Source organism: Micropterus salmoides, unplaced genomic scaffold (genome assembly GCF_014851395.1).
Source record: "Micropterus salmoides isolate LMB-PRFRI ecotype aquatic unplaced genomic scaffold, ASM1485139v1 Ms_hic_scaffold_12, whole genome shotgun sequence".
Lineage (NCBI taxonomy): Eukaryota > Metazoa > Chordata > Actinopteri > Centrarchiformes > Centrarchidae > Micropterus > Micropterus salmoides.
Window position 1 is genome coordinate 13144931 of NW_024040263.1, and position 18436 is coordinate 13163366.

Sequence of the window (18436 nt, forward strand, 5' to 3'; positions counted from 1 at the left end):
AACGCAAAAGGCAGAATTTGGAAGTGCAGAAGTGCAGCGCCCTTATGTGGCGTGCACATAACAGACCAGTGTTCCCCCTATATTCGGTGCACTGCAGCTGCTGAATGAATGAGCGCTACAAAAATTTCACGCAATCATTTAAAATCAGTGCACAACTTATGACTTTCACTTGCACACTGTGTGAGTACTAAATGCTTGACTAGCAAAGAAGATCTACGTGACAGGTACTCTTATAAGAGCAGTGTAAGTTAGATATTTTAAGGAACAGTGATGTGTGTGTAGATGTAGATGCGAGTGTGTGGCAGAAAGTGATGGTGAAAGCTTGCAGAGGAGACGCAAGGATGGCGAGAAGCTGAGGTTAGTCAAGCAAATTAGGGATGCAAAGTAGTCCTTTAAAACTAATGAGGAGAGGTTTCTTTTGGACTTTAATGTGCAAATGAAATATTTGGTAATTATCCAAAAATCCTGTATAGAAAAAAAGATTCATGCCCTCTGAATCGTAATCCATTCGAAATCGTGAGGTGCCTAGAGATTCCCACCCCTACACTATATACAAGGATTCACACACATGTGCAGACATGCATACCCACACAAAACTCCCACAGTGCCTCTCTCCATGCTGCCAGGAGTCTGGTGAAAGTTGCGTCACAGCTACAGACCAGCAGGTGGTAGCAGCTACATTACACATAAACTGTGTGCTGTGTCACACCCAACATATAGTTTAAAAAATGTTTCTTTATAGTGACTGCTAGATTTTTATACACATATTTTACAGGTTTGGTTTAGCAGAATGGCAGCTGTGCGTGCCCTGCAGTTATCTGGTCAGATTTCCACACTTTGATAGATAGAAATTGCTTTTAAGTGAAGTCTTGTTTGCATTCAACTACTTTAATGGATAGAAAGGGACTGTCCCAACCTTGATACTGTAGTCGGCTATATGCTTCAAGTGTGTGTGTGTGTGTGTGTGTGTGTGTGTGTGTGTGTGTGTGTGTGTGTGTGTGCACGCGCCTGAGTGTGCTACCGGACCTGGGTCTGTGTTAGTGTCTGGTATTCATCAGAATTTCACTGTTGCTAAGGACTGTGAATTTCTGCCAGACAAACAGACAGAGGGGAACAGACGCTAGACAGCCAAATCAGCACCACGTCATCAAGCTGAATGTTGGCTTTCAACTCTCATCTGCAATGCTTCAGATCTAGTCAGCCAACCATGGAAAGCCACACACACACCTTGGTATGTATTTTAGCTTTCCTGCAATCTGCTGCAGTTTGTGACAGAATGCAATGACTATGTATCAGATCAGATAAATAATTCATCCATTCTTCGATTTAATTAGTGGGATACTAAATTCATTTATACCTTTTCGCTGACATTTGCTGTCTCACAACAACAACAACAACAACAACAGTATCAACCGGACAAGCATTCTACTGAGTAACAGGTTTTCCTGAGCTTAACGCCTTCATTAAGAACTTTAAGTGTCTCATTTGAATCTGAGCTTATGAGGCCTGGGTAATTAATGTAATGCACCAATGTGCAGCACTGAACTGTACTTCTCGGTCTCACCACTTGGAGGCAGTATTGCTTAGATCTCTCTTCACTGAGCCCAGAGCACAGACAGCCAAACATAAACACCACCAGTAAACAAACAGGCAAAGGAGGATAAACAGAATAAAACATACACAGAACATCAATCTCTTATATTCTAAGAGATTGTTTTTAAGTGTTTAAGGATTATATAATACATAAATAAGTCTGGAGTAAGTAAATTTAGATTCTACAAATGATAAAATGTCAGCCTCTTAAAGTTTACATAAAGGCAACACAAAGATGTCACCATGTAAAAGGCTGCTTTTTTGACACATAAAACAAATTCTAAAATTAACTTTTAAACCCTTTAGAAATTTAAAAAGGCATCTTTTCTAAACAGATACATTGCAATAGCTGCAGAACAAAGTGAATAAAGACAATCTGTCTCGTGTCTACGACAGATTATGAAGATAGACGTGCATCATTCAGGCTTTGACCTGAAGTCAAGTTTAGGAAAAGGCTCCTGACCTTTGCTTCTGGGTCACTGTTACTACCGCTGGACTCTGTTTCTTCCACTGCTGGACGGTTTCTGGAAAAAAAAAAATGCAGGATGTAGTTATATGATTAGCAGTGTGCCATTATTACCATTGTAACCATTAGCTGTTTTACTAACAAGGTTCCCATACAGCGTGTGAAGGCTCCAGGCAGTCATTACACTAATAGAGAACATGGAGGCATTTCCTGAATGGAATAGCTAACTTCCTGCTTGTTCTGACCTGATTTAAGTCTAACACTGATTAAACACAAGATTAGAGAAACTAACTAGACAAAACTAGATACGTAGTTGAATAGCAAGACAAAGAAGGAAGAAGCAAAATATGTTTGACTACTAACAGCAACTTGGGTGGCTTGCAGAGATTCATGCACAGAGCTAGTTAGATTTTTGTGTGCTTGTGTGTGCTTGTGTGGTGTGTGTGTGTGTGTGTGTGTGTGTGTGTGTGTGTGTGTGTGTGTGTGTGTGTGTGTGTCTGTACAGGTATTTCACCTCAGTTTGAGTGATGCGTAGCGAAGCGTAGCACCCTCAAACTCCTTCAGACTGGGGTCAGGGTTCACTGTGGCTGCCTGCAGGTCCTGTTGCACAAAGGTGACATCATCAGAGTGTGCAAAATGACACCAAAATAAAGCACACATCTTTGGCCAAAAGGCAGCCACCTTAAAGCCCCTGTCACACATGTAACCTGTAATATTGTCTGGTAAAAATGGGTTTCACAGGTCTCCTGTATGAACAAAAACTCTATGATCCCACAGGACATATCAATTCCAGCCTAGTTGTCTCAAATACTAGGTTTTATTTTTAGGTACTTTATATTTGTGATCCAAAAATATTCTGATAACCTTTTATTAATGCAAGAGGATATCAAATTCACATTTTTCTAATAACAGCGTCAATGCACTAACTGTTTGCCTTTAAGGTATAGTTTTCTGACAACATTGCTTGTGGGTGCGGTTCCATTTGCCATTAATTTTCCGATATTGGAACGTCCTGTCAAACTCCGGAGTCTTTTTTTATGATTTAATTGCTTACTCTGTGTAAGACCAATACAGTACATCCCAAAATAATAACATGCTTTTCCTGGGGGATGACTGCCGTAACATTCACAGGTTACAGGGCATGTGAGAGAAGGGCTAATAGGACACAAACCTGGCAGAAAGCTAATGTAAATGTTTTGACCCCACACAGTATATGCCAGCATGCATCCAAGTGTGGGCGGAATGGTCTTGCTGGATAGAGAAATGCCGTTGGTGTGTTATGTGTAATGGGGCATGCTGCATCAAGGAGAGAGATAACATGTAGTATGAACACACACTCGTGTGTGCAAACAGATCTGTAGGAGAAGTTATCAGCACGATGGGAAGATGAGGATATTTTAGCCACATCCTGTAAAGAAAGAAACAACCTGTTGTGTTGCTGCAGCCAAAAAACAGATTTTTCACATATCAGGCATGTCTAAATGCTGTGGTTGCTGCAGTTACATGTATGTTGAAGCATCAGCCACACATGCTTTTGCCCAGGCAGTGAATTTCTAGCAAATAATGCATAAAATGAACACAAGAGTTGGTGAGGATAGACCAAGAACAAGACTCACTGGCGTTGGATTATACTTGCCTTCCACACTTCACTATCAATTTTTCCGCCAAAATCACTCCACACCTGTTTCTATATACAGCATTAAAACACATACACACAGTGGGGAGCAAGGGAAGAAAGACAGAATAAGGCTGTTAGCTAACTAGCTCACTCACTCCACACCGAGTGCCTGTTGCAATAAGGAGCGACGTAGCAAAACATTTCTTATATGAAAAGCTGTCAGTCAAGACTTTCAAATGTTTCTTGCTCCTATTGAACATTCACCTCCCTACTGAGAATCGACTGATTCTTGATTAGTAGAATATGAACAATACAGGCATACAATACAGTCAGTGTTTATTTGGACAGTGACACTTTTTCTGTTGATTTCCATCTTTACAACAGCAACAGACAACAAAATTCAATTACCAATCCAATTGTGTGCCACATGAGTACCACTATAACCAAGAAAAAAGAGGTACCAGTAAAGACAAATAAACACTAACAACTCAATAAGAAAAGCATACTAGAATAGACAAGTCTTTTATTGAGCTTGTCTCCTGTGTGCACAGGGAACCTCTTGAACCTCGTGGCCATAGTTTTATTAATCAAATGCGCTGGAATACAGAGCCAAACAGTTACTGACTGCATCGTTTGTGATATGAGCAGACAGAATATACAGTAATACACGCACATACAGATGCTGTAGGTACACTTTTTATCCATCTGTGTCACATAACACACACACACACACACACACTTACATTCAGAAAGAAAGATACTGTACACAACTTAAGGCTATAGAGCCAAAAGAGAAAAAGAAGAGAGGTGGGTGAGGAAAGGAACAGAACATGGGTAGTAGTATCCTACCTTGTCCTCATCTTCATGATGATCTTGATCAGGCATCCCCTGCAGAGATGTGGAACGAGGCTAAGGAGAGAAAGAGAAGGAGACACAGAGAGATGAAGTTTTCCAAAATGACTAAAATTTCCAGAGTGAGAAATCAAGAGTTACCCCACCATGTTTGTCTATCTGCCATTTTGGGCTTTTGCATCACCGGCTAATACTCGAGTAGTGTGCAGGTCAGTCGCTCCAGATAGATGTGCCAGAGTGAGATTCTGGCACATCTATCTGTCAACATCAGTCCATTCTCACTGGATCAATATTTTATCTACACCAGGCTCCCTCTTTATTGTCTCCTTTCTTCTCTCCGTTTCCCTCCATCATTCTGCATGATTGACTGACTGATTGTTTGGTAGTCCTACTCAGTGTCCTTGTACTCCTGTATTCTGGTGCTAGACTGGATTATTGAGGGCCCGTTCTCAGTCTCACTCTCTTTGACCGGCTGTCTTGTTGCATATTTTTGCCAATTTTGCACTGATCTCAATCAGAAACACACAAAAACCAATACATAATCCGTCAAATACAATGTCCAATCTAAAGTTAATTATATATATATTTTTTTTAAATGTACAGAATACCACAGACAGTAAGTATAATGAAACAGGAAAAAGTAGGTTTTTACAAAGTAGCAGCTGTTGACAAATCCACATGTGGTGATGGCGGGCTCAAGAGTAGAGAGAGGCTCCACTGAGCTGTCGGAGGTGGTGCTGCCTGAACGAGTTGACGCCCTGAAGAAGATCTCTGCCTGGCACGACTATACACACACACACACACACACACACACACACACACTCTCTTGAGAAACTTCTTTAATACATCCTCATTGGTGCATACTGTTGATTCTTCACATATATTAGGGCTATTCAGGGATTAAGGAAATGGCTAAGTTCACTTGTTAAGACTAATACATGCTTTTAAATTTGCATTATTATCATCATCTGGTACATAGTTTGGTCCCAAAGTAGGGAAATGTCTTCTGAAGGTGTAACACATTGAGTGGGCACCTGGTCATAAAAAACAGATTTTATGTAAAGAGTTACAAAGACATTATCTAGACAAAATCTAGGATTTTCATTTTCAACCAAATTGCACTGCAGTCATAAGACAATATTGTACAGCATGTTTGCTTTAATCGAAGTTTGACTTTATTATATTTCCCATTGTTCCTCATCATCTCTTTGCACTGTGGATGGTTTGTCTTCAGACTGTACTCCACAATCACAATTTGAGCCTGACCACGGCCAGAAACACTAACAAACTGTACAGCAAAAACAAAAAGTGAGACTTAAGGGGTGTGTGTGTGTCAGTTTGTTGTTCTGTCTCTCACCTCATGGTCAGGAGTAGGTGAGGGGCTGAGTGAGCCCAGAGAGTGTTTACGTGGTGTGGAGGCTGTGTGGTCACCCAGGACCTGGGACTCTGTCTGTCCAGGCGGTGCTGGTCGGGTGGCAGGCCTCTCCCACTGGGTGGTGCCTGTAGGAATGTGCCAGTAGTAGATACCAGCCATATCTGTGATCTTCTTCCATCCTGGAGGCAGGTCAGGGTCTGTCTGGAATGACTGCTCACTCCAGATATCTGGTGGAATAACACACACACACACACACACACACATGGATTGTTTATTGATATCTATAAGGGAAGAAAGTGTACATTTCTTAACTGACAGACCTCTTATGTTCATTATAAAGGCATATATCAACGCACCTCTGTGGCTGCACACAAATGTAGACTAGTTATTGTGCTCCCATATGATCAAATCTGTGGAAAGACATCTCTGTGCCTCTGTGGAAAGGGAAGTTAATCCTCCCACACTCATGTACTGAACGATATCAACAGCTGACTGGGATTACCAGCATCTGCAGCAGCTGTCATTTAACAGCTGTGTCTTTCCACAGACAACAACTGAGTAACTTATAAAGCACTATTGTTGCCTATGCCTTGTAAGTTATACAATTTAAAATACAACATATCACACAGGCAAATAACAGCTCCCAAATGTACACAAAAACACACACAGGCACAAGCATTTCTCTCACATTTAGAACAGTTAAAGAGATGCAGTCCTGATGACCAAGCCCAGAACAGAAGGTTTTATTCAACATGACACAAATGAGGACTTATTATTCTCTGGCCATAATAATTGCATTAGCTTATTATATTCACTGATCCCGTATCAAACAAATGTGCTCTCTCATTTCCATGGGTGTATGATCCATTATGGGTTCTTTAATTTACTGTTTTTAATCAGATCATAAATCAGAAGTTAAGCATGTTATGTTGCAATGTTATAATATAGAAATGAAGGATTACCAGCTGTCTGTAACGATGCCACAAGCCTCACATATTAATGGTGGATTTGATGGCACATATGCTTACATGAGCACAAAAAAACCCCATCCCTGTCACAAAAACAAAGAATGCTTTCTATGCTGAATGAGACTTCTCTGGATGACCACTAACACTGAAATCAAAACATTATACATGGAGATTATTTCAGGAGGCAACGACCCGAGCCAGGCAAAAATATGGGACCACATCATTTGTACCATTTCTGTTTCAAGATCAATATGTACCTCACTTATGAATTAGACTCTTCTGTTTCCTGCGTTCTTATGGTTTCTGTACATTACACAATTAATTACACATTGGCAGTGAAGGCATTCGTGTTGAATTTAAACTGCGTGACTCAGTTTGGCAAAGAGAAGCTTAAATTTCAGCAGCGTGGGTGATATGTTTGGCCCTGATTTTATGTACCAATTTAGACCTACTGGCTCATTACGTATGGATTCACATTTTAATTTCCCTTTCCTAACAGAACACAGCAGCAGCATATAGAGCAGATTACTGTTAACTATCATTTATTTGACAGTGGTACATGTAGAGGAAATACAGCAGCTACCTTGAAAACACAAACAGACACACAGAATCATGTGGAGATGGAAATGGTTTCTTTTCTCACTCTTGTACTAAATGCCATCTCATCTGAAGTTTGCAGTTTCAAGCAGTCAAGCCAGCTGAAGCACACAAACACATGCGCACACCTATTGAAGGCATCTTTGTGTGTGTGAATATGATGTAGTGGCAGAGGTAGTAAAGATGATCTGAAACTGCTAGGTGGTGTAGCAACTCATAAAGGTGATGTAAGCTCTGAGGGACTGGTCAGCGGGTGCTGGGTGTATTTGCGCGAATTTGTGTGTGTGTGTGTGTGTGTGTGTGTGTGTGTGTGTGTGTGTGTGTGTGTGTGTGTGTGTGTGAGTGACAAAGAGTTGTCGAACTGCTGACGATGCTGATGAAACACAGCCCGTGGGCCTGTCGCCACGAAAGCAGGCCATATGTCATCATGACGACTGGGTCGGTCCAGATGGAGATGGAATTTAGTCAGACGCACACAAAGACATGCAGAGGTAAGTTGTCAAGACTTATTTTATTAATCTATTAAAAGGAACAGAAATCACTCACTAAACAAAATGCACACATGTGTTCTTGGCACAAGCGGACATCCCTTGAGACATAAGTCTGTGCTTTTGAGCAAGGAAGCAGTGTCTTCTGGGAGTTGCAGTCTTTTATGAGCAAAGAAAATAGGTCAGAGCCAAGAAAATTACAACAGAGAGAACACGAGTGTCTGCTATAGGGGGGTATGAGATGAACAGACTACTGGATGTAGATTAAAGCATTTACGAGAGAGAGAGAGAGAGAGAGAGAGAGAGAGAGAGAGAGAGAGAGAGAGAGAGAGAGAGAGAGAGAGAGAGAGAGAGAGAGAGAGAGAGAGAGAGAGAGAGAGAGAGAGAGAGAGAGAGAGAGAGAGAGAGAGAGAGAGAGAGAGAGAGAGAGAGAGAGAGAGAGAGAGAAGCGTCACCCACTGCAAGCACTGTGGCAAGTGTGGAACTGGTTGCAAGAATAAGCTTAAGCATGCTAATATTGGGGCTAGCTGTCGCTGCAGCTCATGGAAATGCCACAGAGGAGCAACATAGCACTTAGCCCTTGATAGCCTCGGTTAGCATGCAGCTTGCTAGAGCAGAGTTAAGCCGAGGGGGAGGGGAGAGCAGCTTCTGGAGCAAAATACATACACATGTTCTCTATGGCAAACGACACCATAAATACATACATACCACCATAAACAGACCGACACATTCATTCACAAAACCATAGATTCCTATAGCAGATACTTAGAGAATGATACCATTACAGAGACAAACTTCATCCCTGTGTTGGAAGAGACACGCACATATAACCATGCTTGCGCACACACACACAGACAGACACACACACACCGCGTTCAAGCTCTAACCACATAGTGTAGTTCCCAGCCGACTCCGACAGATGCACCTACCCTCATAATTGACAATGACAATGGCCAGCATGTAGTCTTTGCCCAGCATCATAGTTAGCTAGCTGCCTCTCATACAGCAAAACCCAGTGCTGTAACCACAGAGAGAACCCCAGACAGAGAGAGAGAGAAAGAGAGAGAGAGAGAGAGAGAGAGAGAGAGAAAGAGAGAGAGAGAGAGAGAGGGAGGAGGGGGGACACTGCAAGAGAGGGGGTGAGGAGAAAGAGAAAGAGGAGAGAGAGAAAGAGAGAGAGGGGGGGACATGGAGACACACTGAGGCAGAGAGGCAGGGAGAACATGATGTGAAAACAGAGGAACAGAAAAAGGGGAGAAAAGAGTGAATGAGGGGGGAGTGTAAGCGAGAAAACAGAGAGACAGAGAGAGAGAGACAGAGCGAAAGAGAGGAAACGTTAGAGAGAGAGTGAGAGATGGAGGTTGTGATTCCCCTGCAGCTGAGCTACATTTGCTGTTGTTGTCTCTCCTTCCCCTATCTGGAGCATCGACAACATCAACAGCTTAGATAAGCCTGCCCTCCCTTTCCTGTCCTTAAACAAACACACACAGACACAGACACACACACACACACACGGGCACATGGAAAGAAACTCAAACTCTGGCACCCTCAACCTCATCAAATGTCTATGTTTCACTTTCTCCCTCCTTTTTCCACCTTCTCTTAAGCCTCTCTTGGTTGTCCTGGCAACCCCCAGCTCATCTTTCATTCAGTATCATATCCAGTGGAGGTGTGAGGAGGAGGAGGAGGAGGAGGAGGAGGAGGAGAGAGGGAGGGAGATTTACAATAATGCTGCGTTCCATTTATCTCGGAAGTTGGAGCTGGGAAGGACATTACGCCCGATCTGAGCGCGTTCCAGTTACAAGTCGGAAAACCTTTCGCGGCCAGCCTTTGTGTACAACTAGCTATGTTAGCTGTTGTTACCTACATCGATTGATAAAAACGCATTTCGCGGTATTTACGCATTCTAAACACAGTAGCAACATGTCCACAGACAGCAGTTGGACAGTACTTTGTGTACAAAAATTTATGAGACAGTATAAACTACAGCTTTCACTAACTGTTGATACACGGAGCAGCCATCTTGGACCATGCAGGAAATCCAACTTAAGGGGGTGTTCCAGTTGGACTTCCCAGTACAACTGGAACACAACCATTTAGGCTGATGAAGGGAAAAAGAAAACTAGCCATAAGCAGGATCTCAAAAGATCATTGAGTAAGTGGGTGACAGAGAGAAAGAGAGAAAAAGCAGCTTAACATGTGATACCAAAATATAAAACTGGACAACATATGTTGCTATACTGCACTCATCCACATTCAACTCATGTTTCCTTGCGAGTGTTACAATAGATGTTGCTGTGTGAGAATGCGACCTCTTTAAATGACCTTCCTCAATTCAACGCGTGTGCATGTGTGTGTGTTTTGGCTCCTCTGTGTGAAAGCAGTGTCATATCGGCCCTCCAACCCGCAACACCCACCGAGGAATCTGACACACACCTGGGAAAACAACACGGCTTTGTCAATATGAGAGAGAGACAGAGAGAGAGACAGACAGACAGACAGAGAGACAGCACTACGGACGACTATGTGCAAGATATCGATTAATTCAACATGAATGATGCCCATCATGCTAATTATCAACTCTTCAGTGAACCCTCGGAGGACAATACGTCTTACCTAGAGACTATAGTACTGTTAATGTCTACTTTTTGTCCCTCTTCCAGCACTCATCAATACACACACATTGATCTACACAAAACATATGCCGTCCCATGAAAGAATTGTCACTTTGGAATGACATTTTAGACAAATACATGCAAGAGGAAATCAGGACAAAAGAATAACTGGAGAGAAAATTCTAAGCAGCAGCAACAGTGTAACACACCAATGTTCAGGAGGACAAGCCGTTGGTAATCATACTTGTAGAGAAATGAAATGCACAGATGCTCAGAGCCTTCAATTCGAAAGGGGCTATGAGTCATAAGAGAGCTAGAAGAGAAGCATTCTGGGAGAGCTAGAAAAAAAGCAGCAGCGAGGCTGAACAGCCCAGAGCACTGCAGCTCTCACAGACTGGAGAGGATGTTTACAGCTGAGCTTGTGTCAAAGGTCGGGGGCTGTTGCTGTAGAGGAGATGGATGTGTTTCATATGTCTTACAACAAAGCACAAGTTTTAAGGGCCCAATTAAACCAAACATCCAGGTCTTTACATAATGCTGACAAAGAAATCCAATGACTTTAACAGGCCTTTTGCAGAGTTAGGCAACAAGCAACTTTAAGAAAGTAGACACCCACAACAATGGTGATGACTCAAAAGAATTCCTAATTACTGTACAATAATGCTGAAACAATTATTTGATAAAAAGATAAAGCTGACAGCTAATCAACAGCTATTTTGGAGATCAATTAACTATTTATAACATTCTCTCATCTTGGGCTTTAGGAAGATGTGATTGCAATTTTTTTGTCTTTGTTAATGACATTTTATAGATTAATTACTTCATCGAGGAAATAATCTGCAGTTTAAAAGGTGCAATAAGCGATTCTGGAGAACATCATGACAAAAATCATGATATGGAACAAATAATGTAATTAATGTTAGCTCAGTTTTGGGTTAGCATACTGTTGTTACAGTTGCTGCTGCAGAGCTAACATGATGCTTACATGCAGAGAGGACGAGACGGCCCCAGATCCAGCACACCAGCTGCAGATGGTGATATTTACAACTCTCCTGCTACTATAGCTAACATCACAACAACAGCATGTCATTTAGCGTTACCTGACACAGAAATCATGGCTGGAATAGCGCTGTGTGGCTCGGTGTGGGCCACATTGTTTGTTTCCAATTTACAGAGCCTGAGTACCCACATTGGATCTTTGCAGCGAGGAGAAATTGACAAAAAGGCATATTTTGCATAAGAATTGCTTACTCCACCTTCATTTCATAATGAAAACAAGAAAACAACATGTTTTCAGCCCTATTTTACATCTATACAACTAGGTATAGGGGTCATTTGCTGACTGTCTACACATATTGCATGCTCATCAAGATGGGCTGGGAAACATATACAAACTGACTTTTAACATGTAACCCTGAACAAACTGAACAACTAAGATTCTCAGTCTGCATGTTGCACCAATGGGTCGAAGTGGGATAAAAACTGAAGCTCTTCTGATGGCACACACAGCTATGAAAAGGCTCAGCTGTAATACTGGGAGTCCATGTGTATATGTGTATGTCCAAACTGCTTCCCGCATTTAATATCTGCAGAGCACAAATGTTCATATTCTCAGAAAAAGAATGATGAAAACTAGGAGTAGGAAGGCACAGTGCAGAAGATTATAGGGAGCTAAAGCACCTCCTCTCTCTTAGCTCTAGAGGAAACATCAAAGACGCAGAGAAAGAGAGAGATAATGGCAGTTACAGATTTTATATTAACCCATGATTAGCCTGCAAGCCCTGTTCACACACACACACACACACACACACACACAGAACACAGCTTTAAACAGGACGATGCTGATCTGGCTTGCTAACCAACCACCCATGAGGTTACAAGGGCACTTCCGGTCCCAGAGGCATTCTGGGAGATTTACTGGAGACTGGAGTGTTTGTTATTCTGCTCCAGCAATGTCTAAGTGTCTGGGCACACATACACTGTCACCATAAATGGAAACATGTCATCAGGAGGGAGGGCGGTGAAACCACTACATAGCACGCAGGAGAAAAAACAAAACACTCTAGCGTAGCTGACACACATGTCAACTATGCCAAAGTAATAAACTTTTCTTGTGTGTGTGTTAATGTGTGTACCTGTTTCCTCTGGGGAGTTGCTCTCCTGGGACAGTGTTGTCCAACTCAACTCTTCGTCACTGGGGTTCAGATTCTGGATGCGGTTCAAAGCACAGTCTGTCTTCGCGCCAGTCCTTCTGTCCTTCTTCGTCTCTGGAGAGGAGGAGGAAGAGGAGGAGCAGGAGGCCACAGAGAGCAACGGCATGTCCTCTGGGCTGGCTTGCCTGGGTGGAGAGGGTGGAGGAGGCACTGGAGAGTCCTTCCCTGATTTGAGGAGCTTGAAGTTGGCGTGGAGGTCAGAGATGAGCTCCAGGTCTGAGGAAACTTTACGGTTCTTCACGGGAGACTCACTTTGTATCATCAGTAAAGGCTTCTTCTCCTCGTCTTCCTGCTCCTCCACTACCACCTCATCTCCATCTTCCTCAAGCTTCATCTTTGACATAATTTCCTTCTCAGAAAGAATACTGATGTCGTCACTCTCCTCTGCCTCATTGTTCAAATCAAAGCCCACATCGGTTGTGTTGCCGTTCAGTTTGAGCTCCACAGTCGTGTTAATGCTAAAGTCTATCTCTGATTCGGTTTTCTGCTCGGGCTCTGCATCAGTGTTAGAGTCTGGGTGCAGTTCAACATCCAGCTTAATAACATCTTCCTCTCTGTCATTATTGGTGAGAGTGTGACTGTCATGTTCCTCAGCTGTGTTGACACTGTAGTCATCTGCTGTAGTTTCTGAATTACACTCCAGGTCCGTCGGGCCAGAGCCGGTGGTGTTTTTGTTGTGATCCTGACCAGCTTTACGGAGCTGGTTGACTCCGTTCTTGGCTAGTTTAGGATTGTTGGGGGTTGAAGACTGTGATGGGGATGAAGATGGTGATGAAGAAGGCGGCAGAGCTTCTCCGAGACCCATGGCAGCCTGGATACTGGTAAGTGCATACTTTTTGCGACACTTGGGAGGCGTGGCAGAGCCCTGTTTGATGACATCGCTGCTGAGAAGCTGGTTGTGTGAGGAGCGTAGGCTGAGTGAGTTGGGAGGCGTGGCAGTGGGGCCATTATGATTGGTCACATCGACTGACATCATCGTGGCACAAGACAGTTCACCTGGAAAAGGAAGAGAGGGGGATCAGGAGGTGAAGGAATTGAAATCCACACACACACATTAACATGTAATATGCATAATTAGCTTAGATAAAGATGGCTACCTTACTACTGCTGTTTGCATTATCACAGTTATTCTTACGTTGTAATGCAGAAGACTGGTCTAAACTGGACTACATACTGACATGAGTATGCAAATACTCATGGTTGCATGAGGAAAATTACAGAACAGATCAAATAATGATACAGCCTGGGGTTGTATTTCCTTTGGTTTTGTTTGCACTATCAAAGAAAAGTAATTAATCATACCAGTGCTTTAAACTGAGGTCACCTCGGGTCTAGTGAATGCATTACAACATCATTAAAGGTCTGGTGATATTCTGTGGTTTTCTTATTGTCTCCAATTCCCCAAAACAAGAACAACAATGAATTTATCCTACTAACAAGTATTGTCTGTGTAGCGTGAAACAGTATTATATAGTTTTCCTCCATGTCACAGAGCGCCACAGCTAAAATTTAATGAAAACATATAAATGAGATATGCTGTAATTAAAATCTAGTTTATTTTGAGTTAAATAAATCTAGTTTACTTGAGTCACTTACACAGCCATTGTTAGGTTGCACAAACTGCTCAAAATTATGGATAACACTTCACATCACCTGCACAAACTACTTGGACAACAAAGTCTCAGTCTGAGACTGTTTCAGCTCCGCTACAAGAAGTCATTAATGCCCACTGCAATTAAAATATACAATGACTCTCCTCTGGGCAGGAAGAGACTTGTTTTTTCTGACTCTACATATGTAGAGAGACATATCTTAAAGCCTTCTTTTATTCTATTTATTTATTTACGCAAGGATCCTGTTCGTGGACTTCGGCTTGGCGTTCAACACCATCATCCCGGACATCCTCAGCACCAAACTCACCCAGCTCACTGTGCCAGCCTCCACCTGTCAGTGGATCACAGACTTCCTGACTGTCAGGTGAGGCTGGGGAACATCACATCCAGCACCCGGACTATCAGCACTGGCGCCCCCCAGGGGTGTGTGCTCTCCCCACTGCTTTTCTCCCTCTACACCAACGACTGCACCTCAGGAGACCCATCTGTCAAACTCTTGAAGTTCGCTGACAACACAACGGTCATCGGCCTCATCCGGGACGGTGATGAGTCGGCCTACAGATGGGAGGTTGATCAGCTGGCTCTCTGGTGCGGTCAGAACAACCTGGAGCTTAACACGCTCAAAACTGTGGAGATGACCGTGGACTTCAGGAGGAGCCCCCCCACTCTGCCCCCCATCACCATACTCAACAGCCCTGTGTCTGCTGTGGAATCCTTCAGGTTTCTGGGTTTCACTATATCACAGGACCTGAAGTGGGAGCCCAACACTGACACCATTATCAAGAAGGCCCAGCAGAGGATGTACTTCCTGCGCCAGCTCAGGAAGCTCAACCTGCCTAAGGAGCTGCTGATCCAGTTCTACACAGCCATCATCCAGTCTGTTCTCTGCGCCTCGATCACTGTCTGGTTTGGATCTGCCACCAAAAAGGACAGGGACAGACTACAACGGACAGTCAGGACTGTAGAAAAGATCATCCAACCTGCCCTCCATTCAGGACTTATACATTTCCAGAGTCAGGAAACGGGCAGGAAACATCACTGCAGATCCATCTCACCCCGGACACAATCTGCTTCTCCCCTCTTGTAGGCGCTACAGAGCACTGTACGCCAAAACCAACAGACACAGAAGCAGTTTCTTCCCACAAGCCATCACGCTGATAAACAGCTGATTTGAACAATTCCTGTGCAAAAACCCAGTAACTCTGTCTCTAATCAGCACCTGTTTACTGGTTTCTACTTATTATTTATTTATTCACCATTCTCTATTTCAGTGCTGTTCATACTATGTCATATTGTATATACTGTACACTCACCTAAAGGATTATTAGGAACACCTGTTCAATTTCTCATTAATGCAATTATCTAATCAACCAATCACATGGCAGTTGCTTCAATGCATTTAGGGGTGTGGTCCTGGTCAAGACAAGCTCCTGAACTCCAAACTGAATGTCAGAATGGGAAAGAAAGTTTTTTTTAATTTTGAGCGTGGCATGGTTGTTGGTTGTTGGTGAAAGACGGGCCGGTCACAATCTGCTCAGTTACTGGGATTTTTACGCACAACCATTTCTAGGGTTTACAAAGAATGGTGTGAAAAGGATGACAAAATGACAAAGGAAAACATCCAGTATGCGGCAGTCCTGTGGGCGAAAATGCCTTGTTGATGCTAGAGGTCAGAGGAGAATGGGCCGACTGATTCAAACTGATAGAAGAACAACTTTGACTGAAATAACCACTTGTTATAACCGAGGTATGCAGCAAAGCATTTGTGAAGCCACAACACGCACAACCTTGAGGCGGATGGGCTACAACAGCAGAAGACCCCACCGGGTACCACTCATCTCCACTACAAATAGGAAAAAGAGGCTACAATTTCTCACCAAAATTGGACAGTTGAAGACTGGAAAAATGTTGCCTGGTCTGATGAGTCTCGATTTCTGTTGAGACATTCAGATGGTAGAGTCAGAATTTGGCGTAAACAGAATGAGAACATGGATCCATCATGCCTTGTTACCACTGTGCAGGCTGGTGGTGGTGGTGTAATGGTGTGGGGGATGTTTTCTTGGCACACTTTAGGCCCCTTAGTGCCAATTGGGCATCGTTTAAATGCTGCGGCCTACCTGAGCATTGTTATGGCCACCATGTACCCATCCCCTGATGGCTACTTCCAGCAGGATAATGCACCATGTCACAAAGCTCGAATCATTTCAAATTGGTTTCTTGAACATGACAATGAGTTCACTGTACTAAAATGGCCCCCACAGTCACCAGATCTCAACCCAACAGAGCATCTTTGGGATGTGGTGGAACGGGAGCTTCGTGCCCTGGATGTGCATCCCACGAATCTCCATCAACTGCAAGATGCTATCCTATCAATATGGGCCAACATTTCTAAAGAATGCTTTCAGCACCTTGTTGAATCAATGCCACGTAGAATTAAGGCAGTTCTGAAGGCGAAAGGGGGTCAAACACAGTATTAGTATGGTGTTCCTAATAATCCTTTAGGTGAGTGTATACCAATACACCTACCTCAGGTCATAGGTCTTATTTATTTTTTCCAGCATCCTTTGCACTATGCTCCATCACACTGTGTACATGTATGTGTACCTGTATATCATATCCACCTTCAACATTTACATAATGAGAATAATAGTTTACTCTTGCATCATTTGCACTCTGATCACTGCTCTATTTGTCAATATGTCTATATTGTTTTGTTCATAGTGTATATGTTAGTGTTGTCTATACTGTAGTTTGTGTCTGATTTTATTTTATTATTATTTTATTATTATGTTATGGTATTTTTGTACAAGTAAGCACATCGTGAGCAATGTACAATCCTGAGTCGAATTCCTCGTATGTGTACACATACCTGGCAATAAAGCGGATTCTGATTTATGGTATCTAGTAGATTAGCAGTTTGTATGAATACTCTCTCTCTCTCACACACACACACACACACACAGTTCTGGTGCTGTAAATACCTGCTAGCACACCAAATACAAAGCTGAAAATAGTACCAAACAAATACACTATTTAATCCTGTTTGTGTAACGTTTGCTAAAAACTACAATGCCCAGCTCTTTTAGGAAAACCACAGATAGGGCTGGGAAGCTAGAATGTATTGAGAGAAGGACTAACATGGGTTTGGTTTTGGCCTTTTCGTAGGATTTGTTGCCAAGGCTTGTCGTTTACATTCTTGAAAGATATTACTGTGGATTGCTGGCTTTAAAAACTACTAGCCATGAAGAGCTGTGAGCATGAAGGTTTTCATTCCAACAGTGTTCCAACACAAACACAGCATGTGCGTAAGCATGTGTGTGTGTGTTATACCTGACAGGAGGTCAGTCACAGACTGGCGCTGGTCACAGTTCAGGGTTCAGTAGACTCAGCTGCAGATCTGAACACCACAGAGGGAAAAAAAAACAGTAAAAGACTGATCAACAAAAGAATGCGAAGAATCCTGAGTTCTTCTTGGGTTGCCCTCAGAGACCACATTAACCTATAAGGAACCTACCTACAGCGGGTTTCTATGGACAAGGGCCCCCAACACCATATGAAATCATCCAAAACACAGAAGAGACAATGTGACTCATATACAGAGAAGGAAGGAATCAAACTTCTGTTTGTTTGGTGAACAATTGTTCTTTGTGTTATGCATACCGACTGTACCTCATGATCATGATCATGATCCCCTAGATGTATAGGGGATAGTGTTTTCTTTTATGCCAATCAAAATCTAAGGTGGAGTTTTCACCACACTGAAGCTCAAGTGGGACTGAACAGGTGAAGGGACCACAGCACAAAGAAACATGGATATGATACAAGAACAAAAAGGCTCCAATGTGGCTTACATTTAGATATGCAGGTAAAACCCTGCTTAAATTGCTTTGAAGCTTTCACAGAAGGTGAATTTGAGTTATATCAGAGACGTTATTATAGAGGAGACATGCCACTTTAAGAATCCTCTATACAACTCCATAGGGAAAGCCCGTAACGCCAAAGGTGGCGGCTAATCATCTTCTTTTAATAGCCGAGGCG

The 18436-nt window shown here is 42.8% G+C and overlaps 1 protein-coding gene across 8 annotated transcripts in view; it reads right to left on the reverse strand.

The window, feature by feature from the left end:
• The window catches only part of apbb2b (amyloid beta (A4) precursor protein-binding, family B, member 2b), a 54532-nt gene that overhangs the window by 14379 nt on the left and 21717 nt on the right, over nt 1-18436 (reverse strand). For 6 of the 8 annotated variants that reach the window (XM_038713445.1, XM_038713451.1, XM_038713450.1 and 3 more), the window contains exons 3-10: nt 17729-17795; nt 12708-13781; nt 5887-6131; nt 5182-5313; nt 4527-4586; nt 3696-3746; nt 2574-2659; nt 2057-2117 (exon numbers count right to left, since the gene is read on the reverse strand). In XM_038713445.1, the coding sequence (XP_038569373.1) occupies nt 2057-2117; nt 2574-2659; nt 3696-3746; nt 4527-4586; nt 5182-5313; nt 5887-6131; nt 12708-13761 (1689 nt within the window). In that variant the 5' untranslated portion in view covers nt 13762-13781; nt 17729-17795. Of the gene's footprint in view, nt 1-2056; nt 2118-2573; nt 2660-3695; nt 3747-4526; nt 4587-5181; nt 5314-5886; nt 6132-12707; nt 13782-16275; nt 16333-17728; nt 17796-18436 lie in introns of all 8 variants that reach the window. The other 2 variants (XM_038713448.1, XM_038713452.1) reach the window with 2 other exon arrangements.